Source organism: Hydra viridissima, unplaced genomic scaffold, assembly GCF_058129835.1.
Source record: "Hydra viridissima isolate aposymbiotic clone 2 unplaced genomic scaffold, HvirCarnegie_v1 scaffold_12, whole genome shotgun sequence".
NCBI classification, from domain to species: Eukaryota; Metazoa; Cnidaria; class Hydrozoa; order Anthoathecata; family Hydridae; genus Hydra; species Hydra viridissima.
The window spans coordinates 4691248-4714881 of NW_028324311.1; the positions used below are offsets into that span (position 1 = coordinate 4691248).

At 28.6% G+C, this 23634-nt stretch overlaps 3 protein-coding genes across 6 annotated transcripts; 1 reads left to right on the top strand and 2 right to left on the bottom strand.

The window, feature by feature from the left end:
* The first annotated feature begins 2790 nt into the window (after positions 1 to 2790).
* LOC145193932 (cysteine desulfurase-like) lies at positions 2791 to 12939 on the top strand. Of its 3 annotated transcripts, XM_090068227.1 has the most exons (15): positions 2791 to 2920; positions 5952 to 6013; positions 6494 to 6610; positions 8225 to 8308; positions 8645 to 8698; positions 9108 to 9206; positions 9374 to 9467; positions 9566 to 9615; positions 9926 to 10010; positions 10229 to 10304; positions 10410 to 10491; positions 10628 to 10815; positions 11381 to 11464; positions 11713 to 11802; positions 12468 to 12939. In XM_090068227.1, the coding sequence occupies exons 1-15, from the start codon at positions 2812 to 2814 to the stop codon at positions 12529 to 12531; spliced, it is 1338 nt and encodes a 445-aa protein (XP_089924353.1). In that variant the 5' UTR covers positions 2791 to 2811; the 3' UTR covers positions 12532 to 12939. The 3 variants fall into 3 exon arrangements, with proteins under 3 accessions (XP_089924353.1, XP_089924355.1, XP_089924354.1); XM_090068229.1 differs by lacking the exons at positions 2791 to 2920; positions 5952 to 6013; positions 6494 to 6610 and adding an exon at positions 6680 to 7787; XM_090068228.1 differs by lacking the exons at positions 2791 to 2920; positions 5952 to 6013; positions 6494 to 6610 and adding an exon at positions 6963 to 7109.
* Positions 12940 to 12989: 50 nt separating this feature from the next.
* Positions 12990 to 15494, bottom strand: LOC149880914 (uncharacterized). Its single transcript, XM_090067906.1, has 2 exons — positions 13893 to 15494; positions 12990 to 13830 (listed from the first exon to the last, which is right to left on the bottom strand). Exon 1 carries the CDS (start codon positions 15492 to 15494, stop codon positions 14229 to 14231), a length of 1266 nt encoding a protein of 421 aa, XP_089924032.1. The 3' UTR covers positions 12990 to 13830; positions 13893 to 14228.
* Positions 15495 to 16197: 703 nt separating this feature from the next.
* LOC145194287 (uncharacterized) lies at positions 16198 to 20880 on the bottom strand. 2 transcript variants are annotated; one of them, XM_090069769.1, is made up of 2 exons: positions 18599 to 20876; positions 16198 to 16311 (listed from the first exon to the last, which is right to left on the bottom strand). In XM_090069769.1, exon 1 carries the CDS (start codon positions 20678 to 20680, stop codon positions 19196 to 19198), a length of 1485 nt encoding a protein of 494 aa, XP_089925895.1. In that variant the 5' UTR covers positions 20681 to 20876; the 3' UTR covers positions 16198 to 16311; positions 18599 to 19195. The 2 variants fall into 2 exon arrangements, with proteins under 2 accessions (XP_089925895.1, XP_089925896.1); XM_090069770.1 differs by lacking the exon at positions 16198 to 16311 and having other exon boundaries at positions 20021 to 20148; positions 20273 to 20880.
* Positions 20881 to 23634: the final 2754 nt, after the last annotated feature.

Here is a 23634-nt window from a genome sequence, read left to right on the forward strand (position 1 = left end):
CGTATATATCCATTACTTCAGCCAACTTATCATAAAATGCTTTTCTTTTTTTAGCGCTAAATGATGTTGCTCTACCAAGGCTAGTGGATTTTTTTTCAAAATAACCAAGGATTTTTTTTCGAAAATTAGTTTGCCATTCATTACCTGGATTACTAACAAATTTAAGTTTTGAAATATATTTTGTTGAAGTCATTCGCTTTGATGATAGATTCTATAAACATTGCACTTACACCTACTTTTTCCTCCAAAAACAGATTTCACTCCATAAGAGGTAGGATTTTCAAATAGATCGAGTCGGTTCTATCAAATAAAAAGTAAACAGTTGTTTTCGGAGAAAATTGTTCTACATGGCTTAATGTTTCAAGTTTTTTACCAGGGCTCAGTTCTGGGACCAATACCGTTTTTAATGTCAATCATCTTCCTGAGTACCTATTAAAGAAAACGCTACTCTATGATTTTAAAGTTTTTCAAATAATCCGCAGTAGTAATTGTAATGTGAAATGATGGAGTATGCAACTAAATATTGAAAAATGTAACATTATGTATGTCACAAAAAAGAAAACAATGTAACGATAAAGTTAAAAAAACTTTACCATTGTTGATTATCGATTCAATAATAATGATTCAATTATTATTATTATTAATATTATTATTATTATTATTATTATTATTATTATTATTATTATTATTATTATTATTATTATTATTATTATTATTATTATTATTATTATTATTATTATTATTATTATTATTATTATTATTATTATTATTATTATTATTATTATTATTATTATTATTATTATTATTATTATTATTATTATTATTATTATTATTATTATTATTATTATTATTATTATTATTATTATTATTATTATTATTATTATTATTATTACTATTATTGTTATTATTATTATTAATTATAATGCCCTTAAAACAAGACAGGTTTTTAGTAAAAGTAAATGTACAATTTTTCAAGCTTACCATGTTTTAAAACTAATTAGCATTTTTTCACCACTGCCTGTGACATGAGCTGCAGTTCAGTTAATTTTTTTTTTGGGTAAAAATTTACTATCATAGTGAATAGTTAGTGGTTTGTTGCATATACTGCTTATTATATATCCACAAATTTCCATGCTAATAGGTCAGATTTAGTAAGTATTTTTCCAACTTTTACTCCAAGGTTTGAAAACGGTAGTTTCAATCTTTCAAATTCAATTTATTTTCGCAGACGTCATTGTTGGATTTCAAAATTTACATTTCTCAACTTTGGAATGTCTTCTTTCACCCCATATAAATGATACTTTCAGGTCAGCTCATAGCTCCCTGTTTTTGGCAACGGTATTTCTCCTCATGCAGAATCCTACAATAAGTGCCCCTTAATATCGCATCCTTATTTAGTCCCTCCCCCAAATTTAAACACAAATTTCGGCTTTACATTATGCCGCGTGGGGAGTAAAATTATTTAAAATTTATATTATGTAATAAAATGTATTCATTAAAATTTTGTTTCGCCGTAAACGTCGTAATATATATACATGACACGAGTATCGTAAGTTTCTTTCAAAATACAGAAAAAATCTATATACTATTATCATTTTCCTGAAAACAACCAACGTTTGTTCTAAAATTCTATCTTGAATTTTTGAGAGCAGGGAGGTGTTGAAGTTTTTGCTTTGAATCTTGTCCAAAATCTGAGAATAAATTGATGAAATGTTAAACTTGATGCCGTCACTCCAAAAATACACTTTAATTTGTTCAAAATTTTACTATAGTTCATAAAGTGTTCACCATTGTTCAATTCAGTTTGCAATGTCTGACTATCAATATATGGACTTGACTTTGATCTAAACAGGTGTAACAGCACATACTTCAATCCTCCATCTAAGATGTGGTAGTGGCATGCAACATGTTGGCTTTTCAAATTGTAATGCACACACACACACAGATATATATATATATATATATATATATATATATATATATATATATATATATATATATATATATATATATATATATATATATATATATATATATATATATATATATATATATATATATATATATATATATATATATATATATATATATATATATATATAGAAGTACCATTCTTATTAAGAATCAAAACCAATTTTTAGTTTGTTTATTTTTTTTTCTGATATTATTTTTCTTCTATTTTATAGATGTATGCTGTTTATTGAGTAGAAGCTTAGTTAGCAAATCAATAGTTCTATTTGATTTAGTTTTTACTATAACAACCATATTTTCTTTGATAAATTATCAAAAAATTTTTAAAGCAAGCTCAGTTGGTTTCTTCAGATATGTTTTTTTTTTTTTTTTGCTAATAAGTTTTTCCAACTTTTGAGTTACTGATCTTGAGTGTAAAATAGAAAAACTAAATTTTATTCCACAGACTACAAGTTACAAAATACAAGTGCTTTTTTTTTTTGTTGTTGTTTTGTGTTTTTTTTGTTAATATAGGTTTCAAAAATTCAATAGATTTTTTGTCCAATAATCTACTTTTCTTACTAGTATTTGCAGTTCCTTTATTAGATATCTAAAAATGACAGAAATTGTACAAATGAAATACCATAAATAATGTTTTAACATTTGACAATTTAAAGAGTTTGAGTTTTGTTAATTATATGAATGTTAATTATATGTGTAATAATTATTGTCTGTTTTTCTTATTTCTTTTTTCCTAAATGAGTTAAGTTAAAGAGATACTTTTACAAAAGAAATTGTTAAATAGCTGTAATATTACAACTTTTTATTTGCACTTTTGCAGAAAAATTATCAATAATAAAAATGTATATGTTCAAATATTTTGGGCATTTACTGGTGAGAAATAATAGTCGAAGATTTACTACTTCATCACGGCTTTTAGTCACTGCAACTGCTGGTAAAAAGGAAATCAGTAAGTTTAAATATAAATTATATTTTAGACTATTACAATAGAAATTATTTTCAACATATATTAGAAATATCTGTTGAAATCTCCTCTCCGACTGCAAAAATGTTTAAATAAATATTTGAGTACAATTGTTGTTAAAATAAAAAACTTGTTGCTTAAAAGTTTATAAATGACAGTTTTATAATTTCTGTATAAACAGTGTTCAAAAAAAAAGGTATTAAAATAGCTTGTGTTTAGTTTCTTTTTTCAAAGTAAGTAATCTTTTAACAAAAATTGTGCTTTTCCTGTTTATTGTTTTAAAATTACTTTTATCACTAAAAATAACCTGCTTCTACTTTTCTATTGACCAACCCATTCTATTCTTACTTTTGCTATCCTTCTTTCTTTCTTTATTGGTTTTCTAACAGCTGCATAAGCACCTATGTTTCTAACTGTGTTAAATACACATGTTTTTCATTCTCTTACTTGAAAAACTATAAGACTGCTCTTCCACTCAGTATTTTTATTTTGAACCTTCAGATCCTTGATAGGATTGGATGTCACCTGGCACTTTAAAATGCTTATAGAGTATTTTTTGACTTAATTCTCAAAAATAATAATCTACCTGCTATTTTTTTGTTGTTGATCCTAGAACCATCCTTCATATCTATTTTATGCCAGTTTGATGCTTCACTTAACGCTTTCTGACCTATATCTATATCTTATTTTTTAAAACTCAAAATCTCCTAAAATTCTCTTAAATATGGCTAAACTAGTCATATTTGTTGTTGTTTTTTTTTGTTGTTGTTGTTTTGTTTTTTTGTTTTTTTTCAATATTTTTTGGTATGTTTTTTTGTATGTGACACTTTGAAAATAATAGCATTTAAGTGTAAAATAATTAATGCAATGATGCATAACCATTTTCCCCAAATTCATAATGTGTGACCAAGAATCGACCAAAACAAGTTCCAGAATCTGCAAATTAACAATTTTCAAAATGGAATGTAAATATCATCCTTTCACCAACTTTTCTTAGAACACATGCTCTTCTCTTTGAACCAAAAGTTTGCATCTTTGACTCATTGGTTCAAAGAACATGTTTCCAGTTTCATTGGGGAAATTTTTTTCCAGGTCATTTTTTGATATGTTATTTATGGTTATATCTTTATGGTATGAGTCCATATTATTTTTAATATCTTGTCTAGCTTTTCCTCCTGATTTTGTGTTATTATTCTTGCTTTTCTTTAAACTCCCAGCTGTTGATCAGATCAGTGATATGCTTCCTGTAATATATTATAAAGTACATATAGAAATTATAGCTGTGCACTCACATTGTCATACATACCCCACATGCTGCACTTTATAGTAATTGTTTAACATATAAATGTTGTTATTTGATGTATAAATAAAAATGAAATACAAAAATAAGTCTTCCCAAAGTTTATTTACTGCAATTAGAATGCAGTTTTCTGGACAATTAAAAAAGACCAGAACACCTTGTCCAATGGCACAAGCAATAATCTTTTGTGTTGAGTTATTTTATCATTAGATCTTCTAAACTGAAAGTGGAGAATAATTTTTTCATATGTAGAAAACACTTCTTTAGGACTCTCTTTAAGTTTCTCTTCTTTAAAAAAGATATGGCTTTGTTTTAAACCTAGTTGATTTTGACATCTTGTTTCTGAAAATGGTTTAAAAATATTTTGATTTAAAATAAATAATTCAAGAAATATTTTTCTTCAAAAATAAAAAAAATATTTAGGTATGACAATATTTGCTAAAAATTGTGTGAAAATATCCTTCCCCTAAAACTAGGAACAATATTTTCACGATTTTTAGCAAATATTTTCATAAGCCCTTTCTATATGAAGCTTAAAAATAATAGAAATGCTTAGGTATGTAATTTACTTATTGAATTTGACCTAAATAGAAGAAGAAATTAGTCTCAGTTATAAATAATAATGTATCATTTTAGATTATTGGTTATCATTTTTAAATATTGGTTTTTTAAATACTTTCACATGTATGCTCACTTAACACATCCATATTTCATTCTGCCCGCTGTCTAAAATTGATAACTAAGCTAAACTGTTGCATCTTGAAAAAAATTACCCTTCTAAGTTAATTTTTAAGTTCATCACCAGCCCTCTGAGAAATAATTGGTTTTTGCACACAAATTGGAGTGGCATGGACCTTAAAAATTTTCTGACATCAAAGTTTTTGGGCTTAAAGTTGTTTTACCATACCCAGTTCACCATTCCAGGTGGAGGCAAGCTAATTTTCCACAGTGCAAAGAACTCTCACTCAGAGTTGATAAAAATATACCAACTCCAGGATATATGCTCATGCTTAATGTTCATTTTTGATATTTCATTAATGCAACTTTCAGTTAAAATGAATGCAAATTTGTCAGTTTCTCTCATAAGCTTGGTAGCTACTAACAAGCTTTAGTAATAGTATTTCTGTCTTATTACTGTAGTAGTTAGGCACAAAATATTCTCATTTATATTCCCCTTAATCTTCCATAGTTATTCAAAGCTTGTATTTTGTAATAAAAGAAAAAAATTATATTTTTGATCTTAAGAATAGTTAACAGATGGTTAATAAATAAATGGAAATACTATGGTGGCTTATTTATTCTGTGAATGTAGTTTATAATTTATATATTACTAAAGAGTATTACTAGTACCAAAATCATTCAATGCTACAAGCAGCTAGTAGCTATGAGTATTAGGCTAATAGTTAAAGCCTACAGGTTTTTGATTAATTGATTTGATTCTGTTTTCTGTGATCACCACAGACTGGTTTGATTATTATGCGGTACTAGCTAAAGGGTCAGAGCCCTGTGTAAAAATTTTGACCAGTTTGAAGGTTCTTTTATTTAAAACTTATAAGGTTATCAACATTAAATATAAATTTAAAGCTCTTTATATTTGCCATGAAAAATTTCTAAAGTTCATTTTTCCTGTTTTGGTGACTTCACTTTAGGAAATTTAAATCCAAAATGTAAACAATAGTTTGCTTAAAAAATATTTCTAAAAATCTTGTTCTTTAGATCTCAAAAATGAATCTCATATAAAACCCCTGTATATGGATGCTCAAGCAACAACACCTTTAGTAAGTAATACATTTTTATTCCTTTGATATAATTAATATGTTTTGTATATTTGATTTATTGCTTCTCAAGTTTTAAAGTTGAAGATTTGTCATTTTTAATACACATATCTTAGGAATGCATGAAACAAAAAACTGAAAGTTTCAAATCTGAGCCGTTGACCATGAAAACTTAGATTTATAAATCGAATGGCCCTTGAAAAAAAACAATCTTTTATTTCTAGAGTCATTCTGTTTCCTTTCTTATTTGAAATCAAAACATTTCATGAGCTTTTTGTAACTTTGTAGATTGTACAAAAAAAAGTTTTTAAAAATATTTCTTTTTTAAAAAAATATAAGAAAAGGAAAACAGAGTTTTTAGTTTTAATTTTTTTTTTTTTTTTTTGATGTTTAAAAAATCAACTCACCCTCAGGTGATTTTGCCACTTTTTTTAATTCTTTCAATTAAAAAGAGTACAAACACAAGTGGTTGGCTTTTTTTAGGATCCTAGAGTTCTTGATGCAATGCTTCCATATATGATATCACAATATGGAAACCCTCATTCAAGAACTCATTTTTATGGGTGGGAAGCAGAAGAAGCAGTGGAGACAGCAAGGAAAGTAAGGAGAATGTTTATTTCTTTACTCTTTCATTTCATGGTTGACTTGAATGCATTGAGTAAAACAGTCAAGGTTTTTTTTTATATTTTTTAACAACTTTGCTTCACACTTGGCACAGTGTGTTGACTTTTGATTGCTGGGCAGATCCTGCTTTGCTGAATAATAAGACAATTTTATCAAGGCTTTTGATGATAAAATTATTTTGTTGACTGGTTTGAAAACCACTCTAGCAATTTTCCAATTTGCTAGAATGGCTTTCAAACCACAGTCAACACAAAAATTCTGTTATCCTGATGTAAATTTATGTTTTTTTTTTGTTCTTCAAACAAAGTTTCTTTTACTCAAGTCATTTTTGGATGTTTTTACCAAAAAAAAATCAGTTGCAAATGCAATATACAAAAGATGGCCTTTCAATTGTGAATTACCATTTGTGTGATTGGAACATCAACAGTTAATCTACTATCAATATCCTATCAAGTTTATGTTAAAACGTTCACAGGTAATCATAAATTCACAGTTGGCTGAATACTTTTTTACATTGAATAGGTGCATAAAAGATTTCATAGTGATAAATGTATTAACTTTTGAATTATATTTTTGAACTGGTGTTTTTTAAGGAAAACATCAGAGTTTAATGAATAAATGAAAAAGAAATGAAGTTAAGCATCTTTTTAATTTTGTTTAAAAAAATTAAAAATTCAACAGGTGGCCTGACATTTTTTTAATGACTGTATATGTATATATATATATGTGAGTATGGTTGAAGTGATTCTTATTCTAGCTTATTCAAATTCATAAAAAATGATGAGTTTATCAACAAGATTTATAGGGATTAAGATTCATACAAAAATCTAGCAAATGTCAAAATATATTTTATATTTTTTAATTTCCTTAAGGAAATTCAGGAAATTTTAAACAGTTTTTAGTATGATAGGTGAGAGATGACTAATCAACAAAAAAGATCTTTTTATCACAGGTGTCCCAAGAGCTGTGATAGAACACAGAAATCAGTAAAAGGTTTCTATGATGAGTTTTTGTAAAGTATATGAGAGATGGAAAAATAATCAACAGCTAATCATATAATTGTAGGTTTTAATACAACAATCTTTACCAAACTGGAGAGTAATCTCAGCATCATTTGCATCAAGCTAAGAATAGTCTGGAGGGTGTTCATAAGGTACATAATAAATTAGGCAATTTAATGCTATTTCATTTTTCGGAAATCAAAGTTCTTTTCACAAAATTTTTAAAAATGTAATTGAAGTACCAGTTTATCATTCTATTTAGCATTCTGTAGAGCTAAATAGTTATCATATCTTCCATACATATATATTTATGCATTTTGCTATCTGTATTGTAAAATAGTTTTTTAAGAAAAATTTATTGGAAATTACTTGGCTAAAACCTTGGAGCATATGCAACAGCAGCATAAATTCAACTTTATTTTAATAAACTTTTGCACGAATACCAACATCAGGATCACTTTAGGTTTTAAATTTATGATATGAAAGTGCAATGCAATGATGAATATTGTTATTCTGTGAGGTTTTTATCTATAAGAAAATATTAAGAAACTCAAGCTTTGAAATTACTTAGAAGGTGCTTTTGCTTTAGCATGTCGCAAATCTAATAGGAGCAGATCCAAAGGAAATCATTTTTACAAGTGGGGCCACTGAATCAAATAATATTGCTATTAAGGTATGTTTTTGTTAAATAATTTTTAAGTTCTTTTTGAGGTCTAAACTTTTAAGAATCTGAAATTAACCATAGTTAAGATTGTTAACTTTTTTTTAACTTTTTTTTTTTATTTTCAGCAGCTTTTATTTTAGTTATAATTGAAAAAAGAGTAATGGATAATTTTTAAAAAGTTACAGAAAACCTTGTTTTTTCAATTTTACAAGAACATAAATAATAAACAGAAAATGATTATAAAATAAGTGATGAGCAGAAAATCATTATAAAATAAGTGATGAGCAGAAAATGATGAAAAAAATGTACAATTTTTTTTTTTTTAATACACATTTTTCTTTTTAGGGTGTGGCAAAGTTTAATAAAAGAAAGAAAAATCATATAATCACCTCTCAAACTGTATGTTCTTTTTTGGGTTACAAAAGGTTATTTTAGTTAGTTTATTTTGATGAATCAGCTTTATTTTTAAATTTATGGTTTATTTGGTATTAATTAAAAACTTTTGCACAAATGTTTTTTTTTAATGTTTATAAACATGAAATGAGTAATCTCAATGAATCAAGAAGTTTTTAAATTTTAAATGACCAGTTGTTTTTGTTTTTAAGAAAACTACTGATTTAAAAAATTATGTCAGAAAAAAGAAAATTAAGTACAAATTTAAAATTAGAAAATTCAAAGTAATATAAAAACTTTTGAACTTTTTAATGGAATTTTTATTGTGAACTGGATTGTCTTATGTGCTGATGTTGTTTCCAGCATTGAACTTATGTTATAATTTCATAAAAAATGAGAATAATTTTTTTTTAAGGAACATAAATGTGTGCTTGATTCTTGTCGATATTTAGAAGGTGAAGGGTTTAATGTCACCTATTTGCCAGTGAAATCAAATGGACTGATCGATATACAGGTTGTTAACATCATCGTTAATGATGTTTTCATTTTTAACATTTTTTGTATAATTTACTTTTGTGAGAGGAAAATGTAACAACCAGAAAACAATTGCAACTTGAATTATATTTGTTTTATGGATGAACAATTAAATGAAATAATGTTCTGTTTGTTTTGACCGTTAAGGTTCTTAAAGATGCTATTAGGCCAGAAACATCTCTATTGTCTGTCATGTTTGTTAATAATGAGATTGGGGTTCAACAACCTATTGAAGAAATTGGTATATATTTTCTTATTTGTCTGTTATTTGTATTTTATGTTTCTTAACATGCTTAGTTGTTTTTTCTTCACTTAACTTCTGTTTGTTTTTTTTTCAAGGTGCCCTTTGTAAAGAGAAAAATGTTTTCTTTCACACTGATGCTGCTCAGGTATACAAAAATTAATAACAGTTGTCAGCTCAGCCATTAATTTCATATATGTGGTCAAATATTCTACTGATTCAATAAATTTTAACTTTATTATTGGTAAGATGTGCTATTCAGTAAATAAAATTATCTTTTTTCATTAACAAAACTCAAAACTTGTAACTACTCCAAAGTATACTTTTTTAATATATTATTCTTTTTTACAAAATTATATATTTTAGATAAATTTATGTGTGTCTTAATTTATATTATTTTTCTAAAAATTTATAATTTTTTTTTTTTTTTTTTTTTTTTTTTTTAATAAATTTTTTAGGCGGCAGGCAAAGTAGCCATTGATGTCAATAAGCTGAATGTTGACTTACTTTCAATTAGTGGTCATAAAGTATATGGCCCTAAAGGTGTCTTAAATTGCTAAATCCTTTTTGATGTTATTTATGTTTAAGGCTTTGTATTAAGGTTGGTATTAAGTGTTTTCATAAAGATAATATTTTGATAATCTGCATTTATAAAAAAAAAAAGCAATATTTTATGATTTGAGTAAAAGCACCTAGTGTAGTTATCTATCCAATTAAAAGATCGATGTTTTAAGAATTATCTAGTTTAAATGCTATCTTAGGTGTTGGTGCTTTGTATGTGAGAAGGAGACCTCGTGTGCGATTAGAGCCCATTATGAGTGGGGGAGGTCAAGAAAGGTATTTTATGTTGATATTAACATTTTTTTTATATATATTTAGTTGTAAATATTTAACTAAAACAAACTCTCTTCATCCTCTAAGCTGATCTTTGATATTATATAGGGGTTTAAGAAGTGGTACTTTACCAGCTCCATTAATTGTTGGCTTTGGTGCTGCTTGTGACATTGCTCGACAAGAAATGGAGGTAATTGCTGTTTCATGAATCTTTGTTAAAATAAAAGCTAATGTTTTCTCTAGTAATATTCATCACTTATATTGTTTAAACACTTGTATAATTGATTTTAGTTTACTGCTTCATTTTTAAATAACTGTTTGTTTAGTTTGACAGAAAACACATTGAAAGGCTTTCTTTGAGATTAGTCAATGGTATCATGAGTCAAATTGATCATGTTGTAAGAAATGGTGATCCTTTGATGACTTATCCAGGCTGTGTCAATTTATCATTTTCATGTATTGAAGGGGAAAGTTTGTTAATGGCTTTAAAAGATATTGCTCTATCTTCTGGCAGGTACGTAGCTCTGCAACCTTCTAGATATTTATTTACTTCTTTTTGCTCTTTTTCAATACTTAAGCATCTCTCTAATGTCTTGTGTGCACACTTACCTTTTTAAAAGGACTTTAGAGTACGTTTCTTATTACTGTTACAGTATGCTTTTCATGGACGTTGTTATATCAAATATTTTTTCGATTGCTTTCTAACTTATTGTGATTGATTGGTCTGTGCTTTTATGATAAACTTTCGGGAAATTGATCATAACTGCTGAATAAGTAAAAATGTCTTAAAGAAATTTTAAAGTATGGATGACTTATTTTAGATTCGAAATTTTTAACTTATAACTTAGCTTAGGTCATCAGCGCTATAAAAACTTTAAATCAATAGCACGTTTAACAACACCTGTGTTTTCCGCTTTAAAATGTCTCTTCCGTTCTAAAATGTTCTTTGTGGTTTACTTTGTGTAACATTAAATAGAGAAGGAGTATACAACTATTTAACATACAGATTTTTTAATAGCTTACAAATTTCTCGTTCATAAAAATTTCTTAAGCTTTTAATTGAATTGCTTTAATTTAAGTGCGTGCACATCGGCGTCGTTGGAGCCATCTTATGTTCTTAGAGCTCTTGGTGCCGACGACGATATGGCACACTCATCTATAAGGTAAACAAGTTTTTTAATTTTATATTTCCATGTTACATATTTTAGGAGAAGAAATGAAACCTTTTCGAAGTTGCGATTGATTTCAATTCCTTATATCTTTTAAATTACTTTTTATTGTATCCTAATGGGCTAAAATCTCTAAGTTTATATTGACCGCCAAAAATGAATACATGTGAAAAATGTCAAATATATTTTTTTGTACGCAAAATGTTATATACGAAGAATAATATTCCTTTTTTCAATTTCAGATTTGGAATTGGTCGTTTCACAACTGAAGAAGAAATTGATTTCACAATTCAGAAATGCGTCAGTAATGTCAATAAACTTCGTGAGATGAGGTAAATCTTGAGGTTTTTTTTTTATCGTGTGAATGGTTTCTATTTATGTTTATGGATGGCTGTCACACTTTGAACTTCGATATGAGAGAAAACATATGTTAAAAAATAAAATTAGGAACGGTCGTTGCAAGAAAGCAGAATTTTTTTTCGTAGTGCTACCAGTTTGGCCAGGTAAGCTAGATGTTGGAAACAGGTGTTAGTTTAGTGGGATTGCTGTTTCTTCTCAAAACCATGTAATTTTTTTGATTTCGTGCAGATAATCTTAAGTTTGTTAAATCTTTCATTGCTCGAATCATATAATTATATATATAAATATATAATTTCTCAAAACAAAAATTTGATATCAATAGTAGAGTTTCAATAGTGATGTAATGTAACAGTATTAATGTAATTTCATTAGTAATGTAATGTAAAAATGATTCATCAACAAATTTCAACTTCTGTATCTGCAACAAACAAAAAAGCCATTTTAATGAATTCGGAATAAAGATTTGAAAAACTTGAATTTCTGTAACGAAACCTTTTGGGACCCTTTTTGTATAACCTGAATGTTTACACTTAGTATGTAAATATTTGAAAATTATTTTAATTTTTTTTTTTTACAAATAAACAATCTTCAGTTTTCAGGAGTTATTACATAATGCTGTAATGTATTTTCTTTTCAGTCCGTTGTGGGAAATGATTCAGGATGGCATTGATCTTAAATCTATTGAATGGGCTCAACATTAGTAATGAGCTTCTTGATCAATTGAGATTACTCATTAGTGTTTATAAACCGTGTGGAGCGTTTTGAGTGATCTTTTTCTTTTTATTACTTGCCATCAATCAAGATTTTTCCAAATGCGATACCAGTTATGAAATACGCCTTTTCAAACATATCTAGTAGCGTTCGTTTCGCGAATAATTTACTGTTGACTATTTTTTAGTCGTTTTTTCTTATTCTATGTGGTTTAATGTTTTACTTACAAATTTGGTGAAAAACGATGTGCGGTTTTCTTGGCGAACCAACGGATAAGATCTCAACCCGGTCTATTACCGACTACCGCTGAAAAGAGACTGGATACGTTTATTTTTGAATAAGTGTGGCGAGATTGTTACAAATACATAATGTGTAAATAAACCTTAAATATGATTGTCTTCTATTTGTTCTATTTGCATTATCGGCGCTCTCTTAATATGTTATTCAATTTTTTTTTTTTTTTTTTTTTTTATCGGTTTTAAAATATTCTGCTGCCTACTATTCTGCTCTCGTCATCTCATAAAGTCCTTTAGAGCTACTGGTATCTCTAATTGTGGTGGTATTTAAAGATTATTTTTATTTATGTTAATTAAAAATTGCTTTAATCATCGAACGCGTCAGTAATTCATAATGTCACTCTGGCTTTTGAACTTTGATTTAAGCTCAACTAAATACTTGGCGGAGCCAATACCACCTTAAAATTTTGACGTACACAAAACACTTAAAATTTTAATGTTCAATTTAAAAAAGATTAAAAACTGAAGTTTTTCGTGGGTTTCGATATCAGACCTCCAGAGGATCCAAAACCGCACCGGGAAAAAAAGAAGTATTAAATGAATTTCCATCAACATATTTGGTAAGCATCAACTTAAAAGCATCTGAGCAACAAAGCTATTAATACATGAAAGCAGAAAAGGCTTATTCAGTTGTAACAAAAATAAAAAATCTTAAGATGTTTCGGATGTCAATTAAACGTATACAATAGAACAAGGGCAGGGAAAATTTAACTGCAATTTAATTGTTTAAAAATATACTACCAATTAATTAATTGCAATTATTATTCAGTGCAATCAATTAATTGCAATTTTTGAACAGTTCAATCAATTTTTCCAATTAATTGCAATTAATTATTGGTTTTTAAAAATGTCTAAAAATTTTAAAAACAGAACATAAAATTATAATTTTTTATTAAATATCATACTTAAAAGATTAATATTGTTGGGTTATTACTTTAAATATATACATGCAATCATTACATATATATATTTAAAGTAATAACGTACTTTAAACTGGAATTGTACATTACATTGTTATGTATAATTCCAGTTTAAAGTACGTCTTTACTAAGAACTCATAAAAAATAAATTGAAAACCAAAACTTACTTGAAAAGTAAGTCACTAAAACAATCAGTTATTTTCATTATTCATCATAATATCTGAGAGCATTTTCCTGTCCCAAAATCGTTTGTTAACACACAAAAACATTTGCATTTCAAGATTGGATGGAAGTATATTATGTCTCAAATGGCCAATTGCGTAACCTGCAGCACTGAAAAATCTTTCCGCAATATTTGACGTTGGCACCAGAAACTTGCAATTCACATATCTTGAATCCGAAGACATTTTTTCTAATTTTCTTTTCTTTAGCAGCTTAGAAGCAAAGTCCACTAACTTGCGTGATACAAGATTACTTTAGAAGTTTATTTACACTTTCCTTTTCATTTAAAAATAGTTCGTGCTCTCTGTTGTCCAATATTTTAACTAGCGCACTTTCAAATGTTTTAGAATGAATAATATCTGCATTTGAAGATAAATAGGTACCCATATTAACATCGTGTCTAATTATTTCATTAAATAAAATTCTTACTTCTGAAATGTCACTTGATTCTCCTTGAAGTGCAATGGTTAATGAGTTAAATTTTTGTAGAGTCTCGTTTAGCAACTGAAGATCATTTTCTTCCCTGGCAGACAACATGTAATCTATTAGCTCGGGCATTTTATCGAAGTTCCCTTGGGTGAAAAATGGCTTAAGACGAAAATATCGTTTTATCATTTTTGAAGTACTTGACCATCGTGTTGTGTTTCTTTGAATAGCACAAAGAGAAGTCAACAAACGGAGTTTTCCGGCTAGCTTTAAATTTTTGAATTTACCCATAAGCGTATTTGTCTTATCGATGATATGTTTATATTTGAGTAAAAACATTTCTATAGCCAAGTTGAACCTGTGAGAGGCACATCCTATTAATGGAACATTGCACAGATTTGCTAGGGCCTTATTTGTTTCACAGTTGTCACCTATTAAAGATGTTACGTTAGTCATATTTTTGCGAAGAATATTTTGAAGAACCCATGATAAATATTCAAAGTGGGCTTTTGCTGTAAACTCTGTTTCATTTCCTATAGGTGAAAAGGCAATTAATGCAGTACTGTACTCATTTTCACTGGCATTATTAGGATATGATACAAACAATGCCACATAGTGCGTACTTCCGTTTGACCATCCATCAAAAATAATTGCGAAATTTTCTGGAACTATGTTAGCAATTTCTACTTCAACCTTTTTAGTCAGCAAATTCATGTACTTTTTCATGGTTTTTATGGAAATATTTTCTAATTTAGAGTATTTTTGCGTGAGAGAGTTTTCTACAAATGAAAATGGTTTAAGGCCACAAGTCACCCATTCTATCCATGAATACATATTGTCGGCACTCTTTGGTATTATTGGTCCTGGAATATGAGTAAAACCACTAAACTGTGTAATCGGCTGTTGTGTTGAAGTTGAAGAAGTATTATATTCTATATATTCTGGATGCATACTTTTAACATGATTAAATAAATTGGTCCATCCTGTCCCAGTTTTCTGGCGTAGTTTTTTTCCGCACTTACAGGTCCAATTACTGTCATTAGCTTCATCTTTCTTGAAGTAAATATTGACTATTTCTTTTGTATTCATTGTTTGCGAGATTTATAAAAATCCTAAAAAGGATTTTTTTTACTTTATGTCCACATACAAACATAATTAATAGCACAAATCAAATGAAAATGCGTGTAAATGCGTATTATTGGTTATGCGTCAATCTATCCTTAACCTTATATGCGTATACAGCTCGAAATATTTATACATGCGTATTATTGGTTATGCGTCATTCTATCTTTAACTTTTTATGGTTAAAAACAGTGCTAAACTAAAAATTACATAAAAGTATAATATAATCTCGGTAAATAATATTAATGGCAAAATTATCAATTAATTGCAATTCTGACCCAATTAATTAATTGGTTTAAAAAATATTTTCAATCAATTAATTGGTATTAAAAATTTTTCAATCAATTAATTGCAATCAATTAATTGCAATTAATTGTTTGCCCAATTAATTTTTCCCCGCCCTTGCAATAGAACGTAGCAGAAGTAAAGCGGGTAGTCGAAAGGATAGAACATTAGCAATAATACTAGGCACTGATATAACTATTGACATTTACAAACAGAGAGGCCGAAACTATCATAATCAGCATGTTAGTGAATATATTAAGACCTCGTTTTATCTTCAGAACTATTTTTTTTAAATAGCGATGAAAGTTTTAAAGATTTATCTTAAACAGGCTGGTGTTGAGTTATCTTTTAAACAAATGGTGTATTGAGGACTTCCTCTCTCTCTCCTTCCTTCAAAGTGATGTAAGCACCCGAGGTTGCAGATACAAGTCTACTGAAAATGCAAATGCCATCTTTTTATTGACAGCGTCCTGTATCTGGCAATTCCATAAGTGTCCATCTAAATTTAATGAACTTTTACAAATACACGATTGTAACTCTTCACTCAAAGAAATTGATAATTGTTCAATATTTGGAAGGTTTGTTTTTGTTTAAAACAAATTCTCTTGATTTGTGAATGCGGGAAAGAATGCATTCAAATATTTCAATACAAGATAAAATTCGAGTGGCATGCTAAAAAGTTGTTTTTTGGCATTCAATTATTATTTCTATACTTAATACTACAGCAAAGTGTGTTTTAAAATGAATCGACAACCAGTTTAGCCTAATTGAGCTACGTCGTGAAAAAAAAAAAGTATAAAAAAGAACGATCAAAGTGTTGCAATCTCTATTGGCTGATCTAAATAAACTGGTGTATAACGTAATTGTATCTATGGAAACGAACGTAAAACATCAAAATTTATAGCTATTACCTTATAGAAAATTGATAATTACGCGGGAAATCTAATAAATTCCACTGTTGGAAAAGTAGATAATAAAGTGGAAAGATTGAATTGGGTAATTGGGGTCTATGCGAAGAAAACTTTTTGTTTTGCTTAACACAAAATCTTGGATAATCCAGTGAGCTGTGTTCTATTTAAGACTGGTGATCTGAGCCGAAGAGAAGAGAAAATACGCACGTCGCAGGATATATTACTTAATATTGCACTTGCGTAACATTTAATTTCTATACAAAATATTATAGACGTGTCGTGATCAGAGATATTCTTTCTACAGACTTTTTCTCTGAACGGTTAATCTAAATTCAATAGATTTAGCTTCGATGAAATACTATTATGCTTTTTTGGTTAAGACAAGTTTACATGTTTTTTTATTTAACGTATGTTTAAGCAATTACGTTCTTTAAAGCATGTGATTTTTATAAAACATCCGATTCATTTTTGTGAATTTGAATTTTATAAAATCTTTCTTTAGTTTAAAACTTTTACATTTTTTTTGACAAGCATAATAGTAAAAATAAAATTTTAATGAAGTTAAAGATTTTTAATTTATACATTTTTACTTTAAACAAGTTTATTAGTTTTATAGTTTATTGTAGTTATAATCAATAAAAGAACTTTTCAAGTTATTCCATAAACATTTTTAAAAGATAAAAAGTGGGGGTGAAATTAATTAAACTTGATATGATTTGCAACGATTGAAACTTCTATATTCAATATATTCACTACAAAAATTAAAACCAGGTTGTTAAAACCTTTAAAAGAAATCTTTGAAGCAAAATTAATCATTACTCGCTTGTTAGCAATTTATTGTATGCTTTTCTACTTTTAACATCAAATTAGAGAATTTTGCATTGATTTGGAGATCTATGCTTTAATGCGGATCTTAATCAGCGTAAAATTCTCCATCAAAATCAATCCTAAAAAATTGAGGGGGGGGGGGGGGTATGAAAAGGTGATAAGTGTCAAAAGATTTTCATTTTCTTTTGATTGGTGGACTTCAGGTGGAACTATAAGGTACTTGTGCCTTAATAAACATTGACTAATATCAAGTGCATCGGAACATGCTCCAACACCTTTAGCACATCTCCAAATTATTTTACTGCAATTATGATTAGAATAAATAGATCGAAGTCTTCAGAAAGAGCAGTTATTATTTTACTAATAAGTTGAATAAACTTGGCTTAAGTTTGATCAATGATATCTTTTAATTTACTGATGGTGCATTAGCTATGAAGAAAATGGGACTACTGCCATGGACGAATTCATCTTACAATTGTCACAGAATAAATTCCTTGTTGTATATGTGATACTTTTTGTAAGAAAAAAAGGTTAAGTAATTGTAACAACTTGAGAAAAACTAATCAAGAATGAGGATAATCAAAAAGAAGAAACTTATTCTGGTTCTGATGATGATAAGGACAATAAAGAATGCTGGAATGAAAAAAGTAACAGCTCTGTTGATGAGGGAATCCAGTTTAATCCAGACTGGTATTCTCAACCAAAGGTTTGTAAAACAGTCCAAGTGTTAGGAAAATCAATGCTTAAAAGAGATTTGCCGAACTGATATGTAGAGATTTCCAGAGCTGATATGTAGAGATTTCCAGAGCTGATATGTAGAGATTTCCAGAGCTGATATGTAGAGATTTCCAGAGCTGATATGTAGAGATTTGTCGAACTGAAAGAAACTTAAGCTTTTTCTAAATACTAAAGCAAAATAGGATTCTCTAATCAGTATATTAAAACGATTCTTGGAATAAAAAAATGTAATTGAAAGAGCACTTGTAGTTATATCCAAAACAGATTTGATTTAAAATAATAAACAAAAGAATAATAAACAAAACATACCTCTGATTTTGTTCAGGCTCTTGATATTTTGCAGTGTTAAAGCATTTGGGATTAGAAACTGTGATCTGATAAAGTTTGATAAAATTATTTTTTTTTTGCAACAAAATCTGAGAGGGCAAAATACTAATATAGGTCAAAATGTATTTGCTATTGTCTTTGAAAGAATTAGTTAAATAAATTATAATATAACTAGTTAATATTTCTACATAGATATCCCATAAATTTCTATAAATTTCTATAAATTAAATTCAGAAATAATAGATAATCTTTTAAAACACCCAAATAAAAATGAAATTCCTAAAATAGCAGGAGAAATATGTGTAAAAGTTTATTTCTGCTAAAAATTAATTTAAAAAAAGTAATTTAAAAATAGAAGTATCATCTGAGTCTGTGTTTAAACTCACTTCTCATGTGGAACCAATCAGAAAAAAACGAAAGCTGAAGAATAAGCACAAATGGTCTCATCTAAAACTTCATAAACAAAAACAACTAAAAAATTATTTTGGAAGTCATTCCTTCTAGAAAACTGTGTTAAATGTAAAATGACTGTGTTTGAAAGCAATTAAAAAAAAGTGAAGCTCGGAAAAAAAAGTTTATTTATTCATTCTGTTCTTTAAAACTATTCCCATAAACCTTGACGATCTTTTTAATTATTTCTGTAGTAGAAATAGTTGAGTTAATGTCCTCATTTGGGATTAATATTACTTTCCCGCCGCCATTTTTTACAGTTTCTGTTTCAGTTAAGCAATCCTCACTTTTGTATTCTCCGCCTTTTACATGAATATTAGGCTTAACTAACTCAATTACTTTCCTTGGATCATCTTCGTGAAATAAAAAAACGTAGTCAACATATTGGAAGCTGGAGAGCATGATAAGACGTGATTTCTGATTAATGATTGGTCGATTTGGTCCTTTATATCTTCGAACGGAGGCATCGTCGTTTATTGCAACAAATAGAACATCCCCTAAGTCCTTTGCTCTCCTTAATAAATTGGCATGATTTGAATGAACAATGTCATAGCATCCATTTGTGAAAACAATTGTTTCGCCCTTCTTTTTCACATTTTCTACTATTAGTTTCAATTCTTCGTAATCAGAGATTATTTTTGAATGTGTACTTTTTTTGACACAAAAATCATTTTTGGATATTGGAACGCAGCCTTCTTTTGCTATAACTATTTGTGCGGAAAGTCTAGCAAAGGTCATCGAGACCTTAATGTTTTTTGTTTTTAAATACTCCAAAACAAAAGTAGCAGTAACAGTGTCCCCAGCACCTGTTACGTCTAGCACAGACGATGCATTTGCTGGCAAATGTTCAGCCTTTTCTTTAGAAAGGAAGCTCATTCCTGCTTCGCTTCTTGTCAAAAGGTAGGCATTAAAATGTCTTAACAAGAATTCACGGTGAGCTTCGATGTTTTCATCTGTATTGATTACCATTATATTATGGCTTTTCATGAATTTCGCATATTCTCTAAAATTAGTCTTTACTATTGAAGCCTTTGAAAAAAGATGCATTTTCTTCGGTCTCGCGTCAGCCAATACAAAAGTTCCTTCAAACATATCAAATAGTTTGTTTACAATATTTTTTGTAAACGTACCTTTGTTATAATCAGATAAAATTACTGCATCATAAATTGTTGCATTAAGTTTTTTTATGTTATCTAGTAATAATACCTCATCGGCTCCTGAAACTTCTGAATCGTCTTCATAATCAATTCTTACTAGTTGTTGACTTCCTACCATTATTCTTCGTTTTACAATTGTCGGACGTGACGTAACTACTGGAATCACTTCTATGTTTTGTTCTTTCATTTTCTGTAAAAGTGTTATTTTGTATTCATCGTCGCCTACTGATGTCAATATGTCTACTTTCGCACCGAGATTTGTAATATTCTGCGCGATGTTCGCACTTCCACCAAGGTTTCTTGTTGTTTTCAAATGTTTTACAAGAAAACTCAAGGCCTCTGAAGAAATTCCACCGGGATCACCATAGCTATATTCATCGATCATGGCTTCTCCAACAATAAGTATTCTCAATTTACTATAGTCCATGATATTTCCATTCTCATACATGTCTGCCATCTTTCCTTACTCGTTTTCTTCTTTCAGTTTAATTTAAAAAAACATTATAAATATAAGAAAATGTTATTTTACAACATTTACATTTAGTTAAGCAAGCACCAATGTCTTAACGGCATTTTAAAATGGTACAATTCAGCGCACTTCTTTAATGGTATAGCTCTTGCGTAAACATTTAGCGTAAAGCTGGCATTCCTTAACAATTCTAACAAAACATTTGTCGGATATGACGTGATGTATGGAATGTTCGAGGTAAATTATTTTACGAATTTTTTTTCTTTTAGATTAATTAAAATGCTAATCTTCTGGAGATTGTTAATCTTTAATTTATAACAAAAAAAAACGTTGGTTCAGAGACGTAGGAAGAGCATAAAAGCCTAATTATGCTACTAAATGTGTAACAATATATTTTAAAAAGTGAGTTTAAAATTATTATTAATTGACGGATATATCAATATATTAATCGCCTGAATAAATGTTACTAACTTTTAGATTATTGTCCATAAATTTACTAACGAATTCTCTACTGACCATGGATTATCGTCAGCAATCGCAAGTCCAGAAGGTTTGTTTGTGGGAGGAGTACTGAATGAGGGGCACAGTGGTCAGAATGCACAAAAAGTGAGCTGAAAGAAGACAGAAGCACTGGTGCCGTATTGTCAATGGTGAATTGATGGCCAGCATCTAATATTTGAGATCGTAAATTTTCAATTGTGAAAGGTGATACGAGCGCATTCACTAACTGTTTTAGATTACCTCAGTACAAGAGATCGCAAGGCGATAAATCTGGTAAATGCAGTGACTAGAACTGCGGAAAAAAATGGCTTGTAACACAATCATTTGTGAAAGTTTTTGTTAGAAATTTTTTCACATTTCTCTTTATGTGCAGCAAAACACCATCTTGTTGGTGTTGCACATTTTCGGTGGGCTTTCATGTATAGAATCACTATTTTTACTTGCTTTGGTTAAATTTCGAATTATTGTTTTTTTGAAAATGGTAGAACTGTAAAAACTTTTTGTGATGGGATTTCTATAAGCTTCTGTTAATTTTTTTGATTGCTTATTATATTATTATATTTTATTATTTATTGTTGATTGTCAACTTATTGCACCTTATCTTACGGTGAGCTGTAAGTTATAATTCTTAGTAGATATTCACCATAAATAGTCTCGGTTTTGATGAAATGTAAGGGAACGATAGTTTTGCCAAAAAAAACCTATCCACACGCAAAAACTTTAATTAAATAAGTGACTTTTTGGTAAAAATGTAAGGATTCGTGTCACTAAAAATGAAGACCTTCTTGGTGTAAACAGTTCACGTAAGATGAAAATACAGCTCATCTGTCCACAAAATTTTTTCTAGATAATCCAACTGGTTTTCCAAAACTATGAAGCGCTTTCCATCTGTTTTGCATAACTGTATAGTTCCAATTGATGGCGCACTTATATGCAAAAACTAGTAGTTTATATAAATACTCTAACCAACTATAACGAAGATAAAGTATGATTGATTCACCAGAAATATATATTTTTTGCATATTACATAGGTTCAGTTTTTGTAATAACTTATGGAACACATTGCACATGTAAAATAGTTACTTCATGTTATTTTGGCACTAATTTGGTTTTCAAATTAGTGCCAAAAATTTCTTATAAAAAAAAAAAAAAAAAATTATGTAGTTCAAGATTAAGCGTTCTCGTTTTTTAACATTCGGTCGAGATTAAAGTCGCATAAAAGAAAAACTATAAAAGTTTTTTTTTTAATTATTTTTTTCAATGGTATATTTAGAAGATGTATTTACAATTTACAATTAAAACAAAACAAAAAAATACAATAATAGTAGTTGAATTATGATAAATTGGTACAATATTGCAAATAAAAGAAATTACAAATGACAAATAATTTTAAACGCACTATATTTTCCAAGATAAAAATTAATAAATTAATAACGAAAATATTCTCCAATCGCTTTTAAGCATGATCTCACTCTATTTAGCCTTGACTCAAATAGCTTCATCCAAAGTTCTATTGGTACTGAGCTCTAGACTTCCTCTAAAACCGCTTTTAAATGCTTCACAGAAGTTATTTTACTTTGATCATTTCAGCATCCATTTGCCCAAATGCTTTCGATTGGATTGAGATCCGGTGATCTGGTAAACCAGAGCATCAGGTTTATCTTTTTTTTTGTAAAACATTCTTTTACGGAAGTCTCTGTGTGCGTCGAAGCTCCATTTTGTTGAAAGATGTATTTCCTACGTCCATAAAATTTTGCAGCTGACGACAAATGGTAGTCTTTCAACGTTGAAATCTAAGTAAACTGATTGACTCGACCTGTGTGAATGTTGCATTGATATGTTCCTTTAAAAGAGAAACAACTCCAGATGCCTTCGGATCCTCCACTGTCTTGAAGCCTTGCTACCACAAACCTTGGATTATATTTTTTTGACCTTAATCTCTAAACGAGCACTTTTCCTTTCCTGTTGAAGACATTGAAATAAGATTCTTTGCTAAAAATGACTTTTGCCCAATATTCAACTGATTAAGAGAAGCGTTCCTTGTACCATTTTCTTAAATCGATCTTTAACTGTTAGGAGAGGTTTTCTAAGGTCCGCATGATGTGGCTATTTTAAATTTGAGCAAAGTTTTTCTGACTGTCTCTCTGCTTACTTTAACTGTTAAATTTGTTATGTTAAATTCATCAGCTAAAGTTTTGCCACTTAACGTTGGATTTTTTCTAGCCATTCTATAAAGATAGTGTTTAACTCTGTCAACTTTTGAGGCCTCTACCAGACTTTGGTTAATCTTGGAGCTCAGCTGTTATGTTATACTTTTTAATTTTGTTTCTTACACAACACTCACTTATTCCTAAAATTTTTGCAATTTCTCGTTTACTCTTACTGTTTTCTTTGCTCAAACCAATAATTTGCCATTTGATGGCTTCACTGACGCTTTTTCT

Excerpts from the sequence above, each read along its gene's own strand:
- LOC145193932 (XM_090068227.1), top strand. The coding sequence starts at position 2,812 with ATGTATATGTTCAAATATTTTGGGCATTTACTGGTGAGAAATAATAGT. Across the intron at positions 6,014-6,493 it reads CTCAAGCAACAACACCTTTA|GATCCTAGAGTTCTTGATGC; the intron begins GTAAGTAATACA and ends GGCTTTTTTTAG. Across the intron at positions 8,699-9,107 it reads ATATAATCACCTCTCAAACT|GAACATAAATGTGTGCTTGA; the intron begins GTATGTTCTTTT and ends TTTTTTTTTAAG.
- LOC149880914 (XM_090067906.1), bottom strand. The coding sequence starts at position 15,494 with ATGAATACAAAAGAAATAGTCAATATTTACTTCAAGAAAGATGAAGCT.
- LOC145194287 (XM_090069769.1), bottom strand. The coding sequence starts at position 20,680 with ATGGCAGACATGTATGAGAATGGAAATATCATGGACTATAGTAAATTG.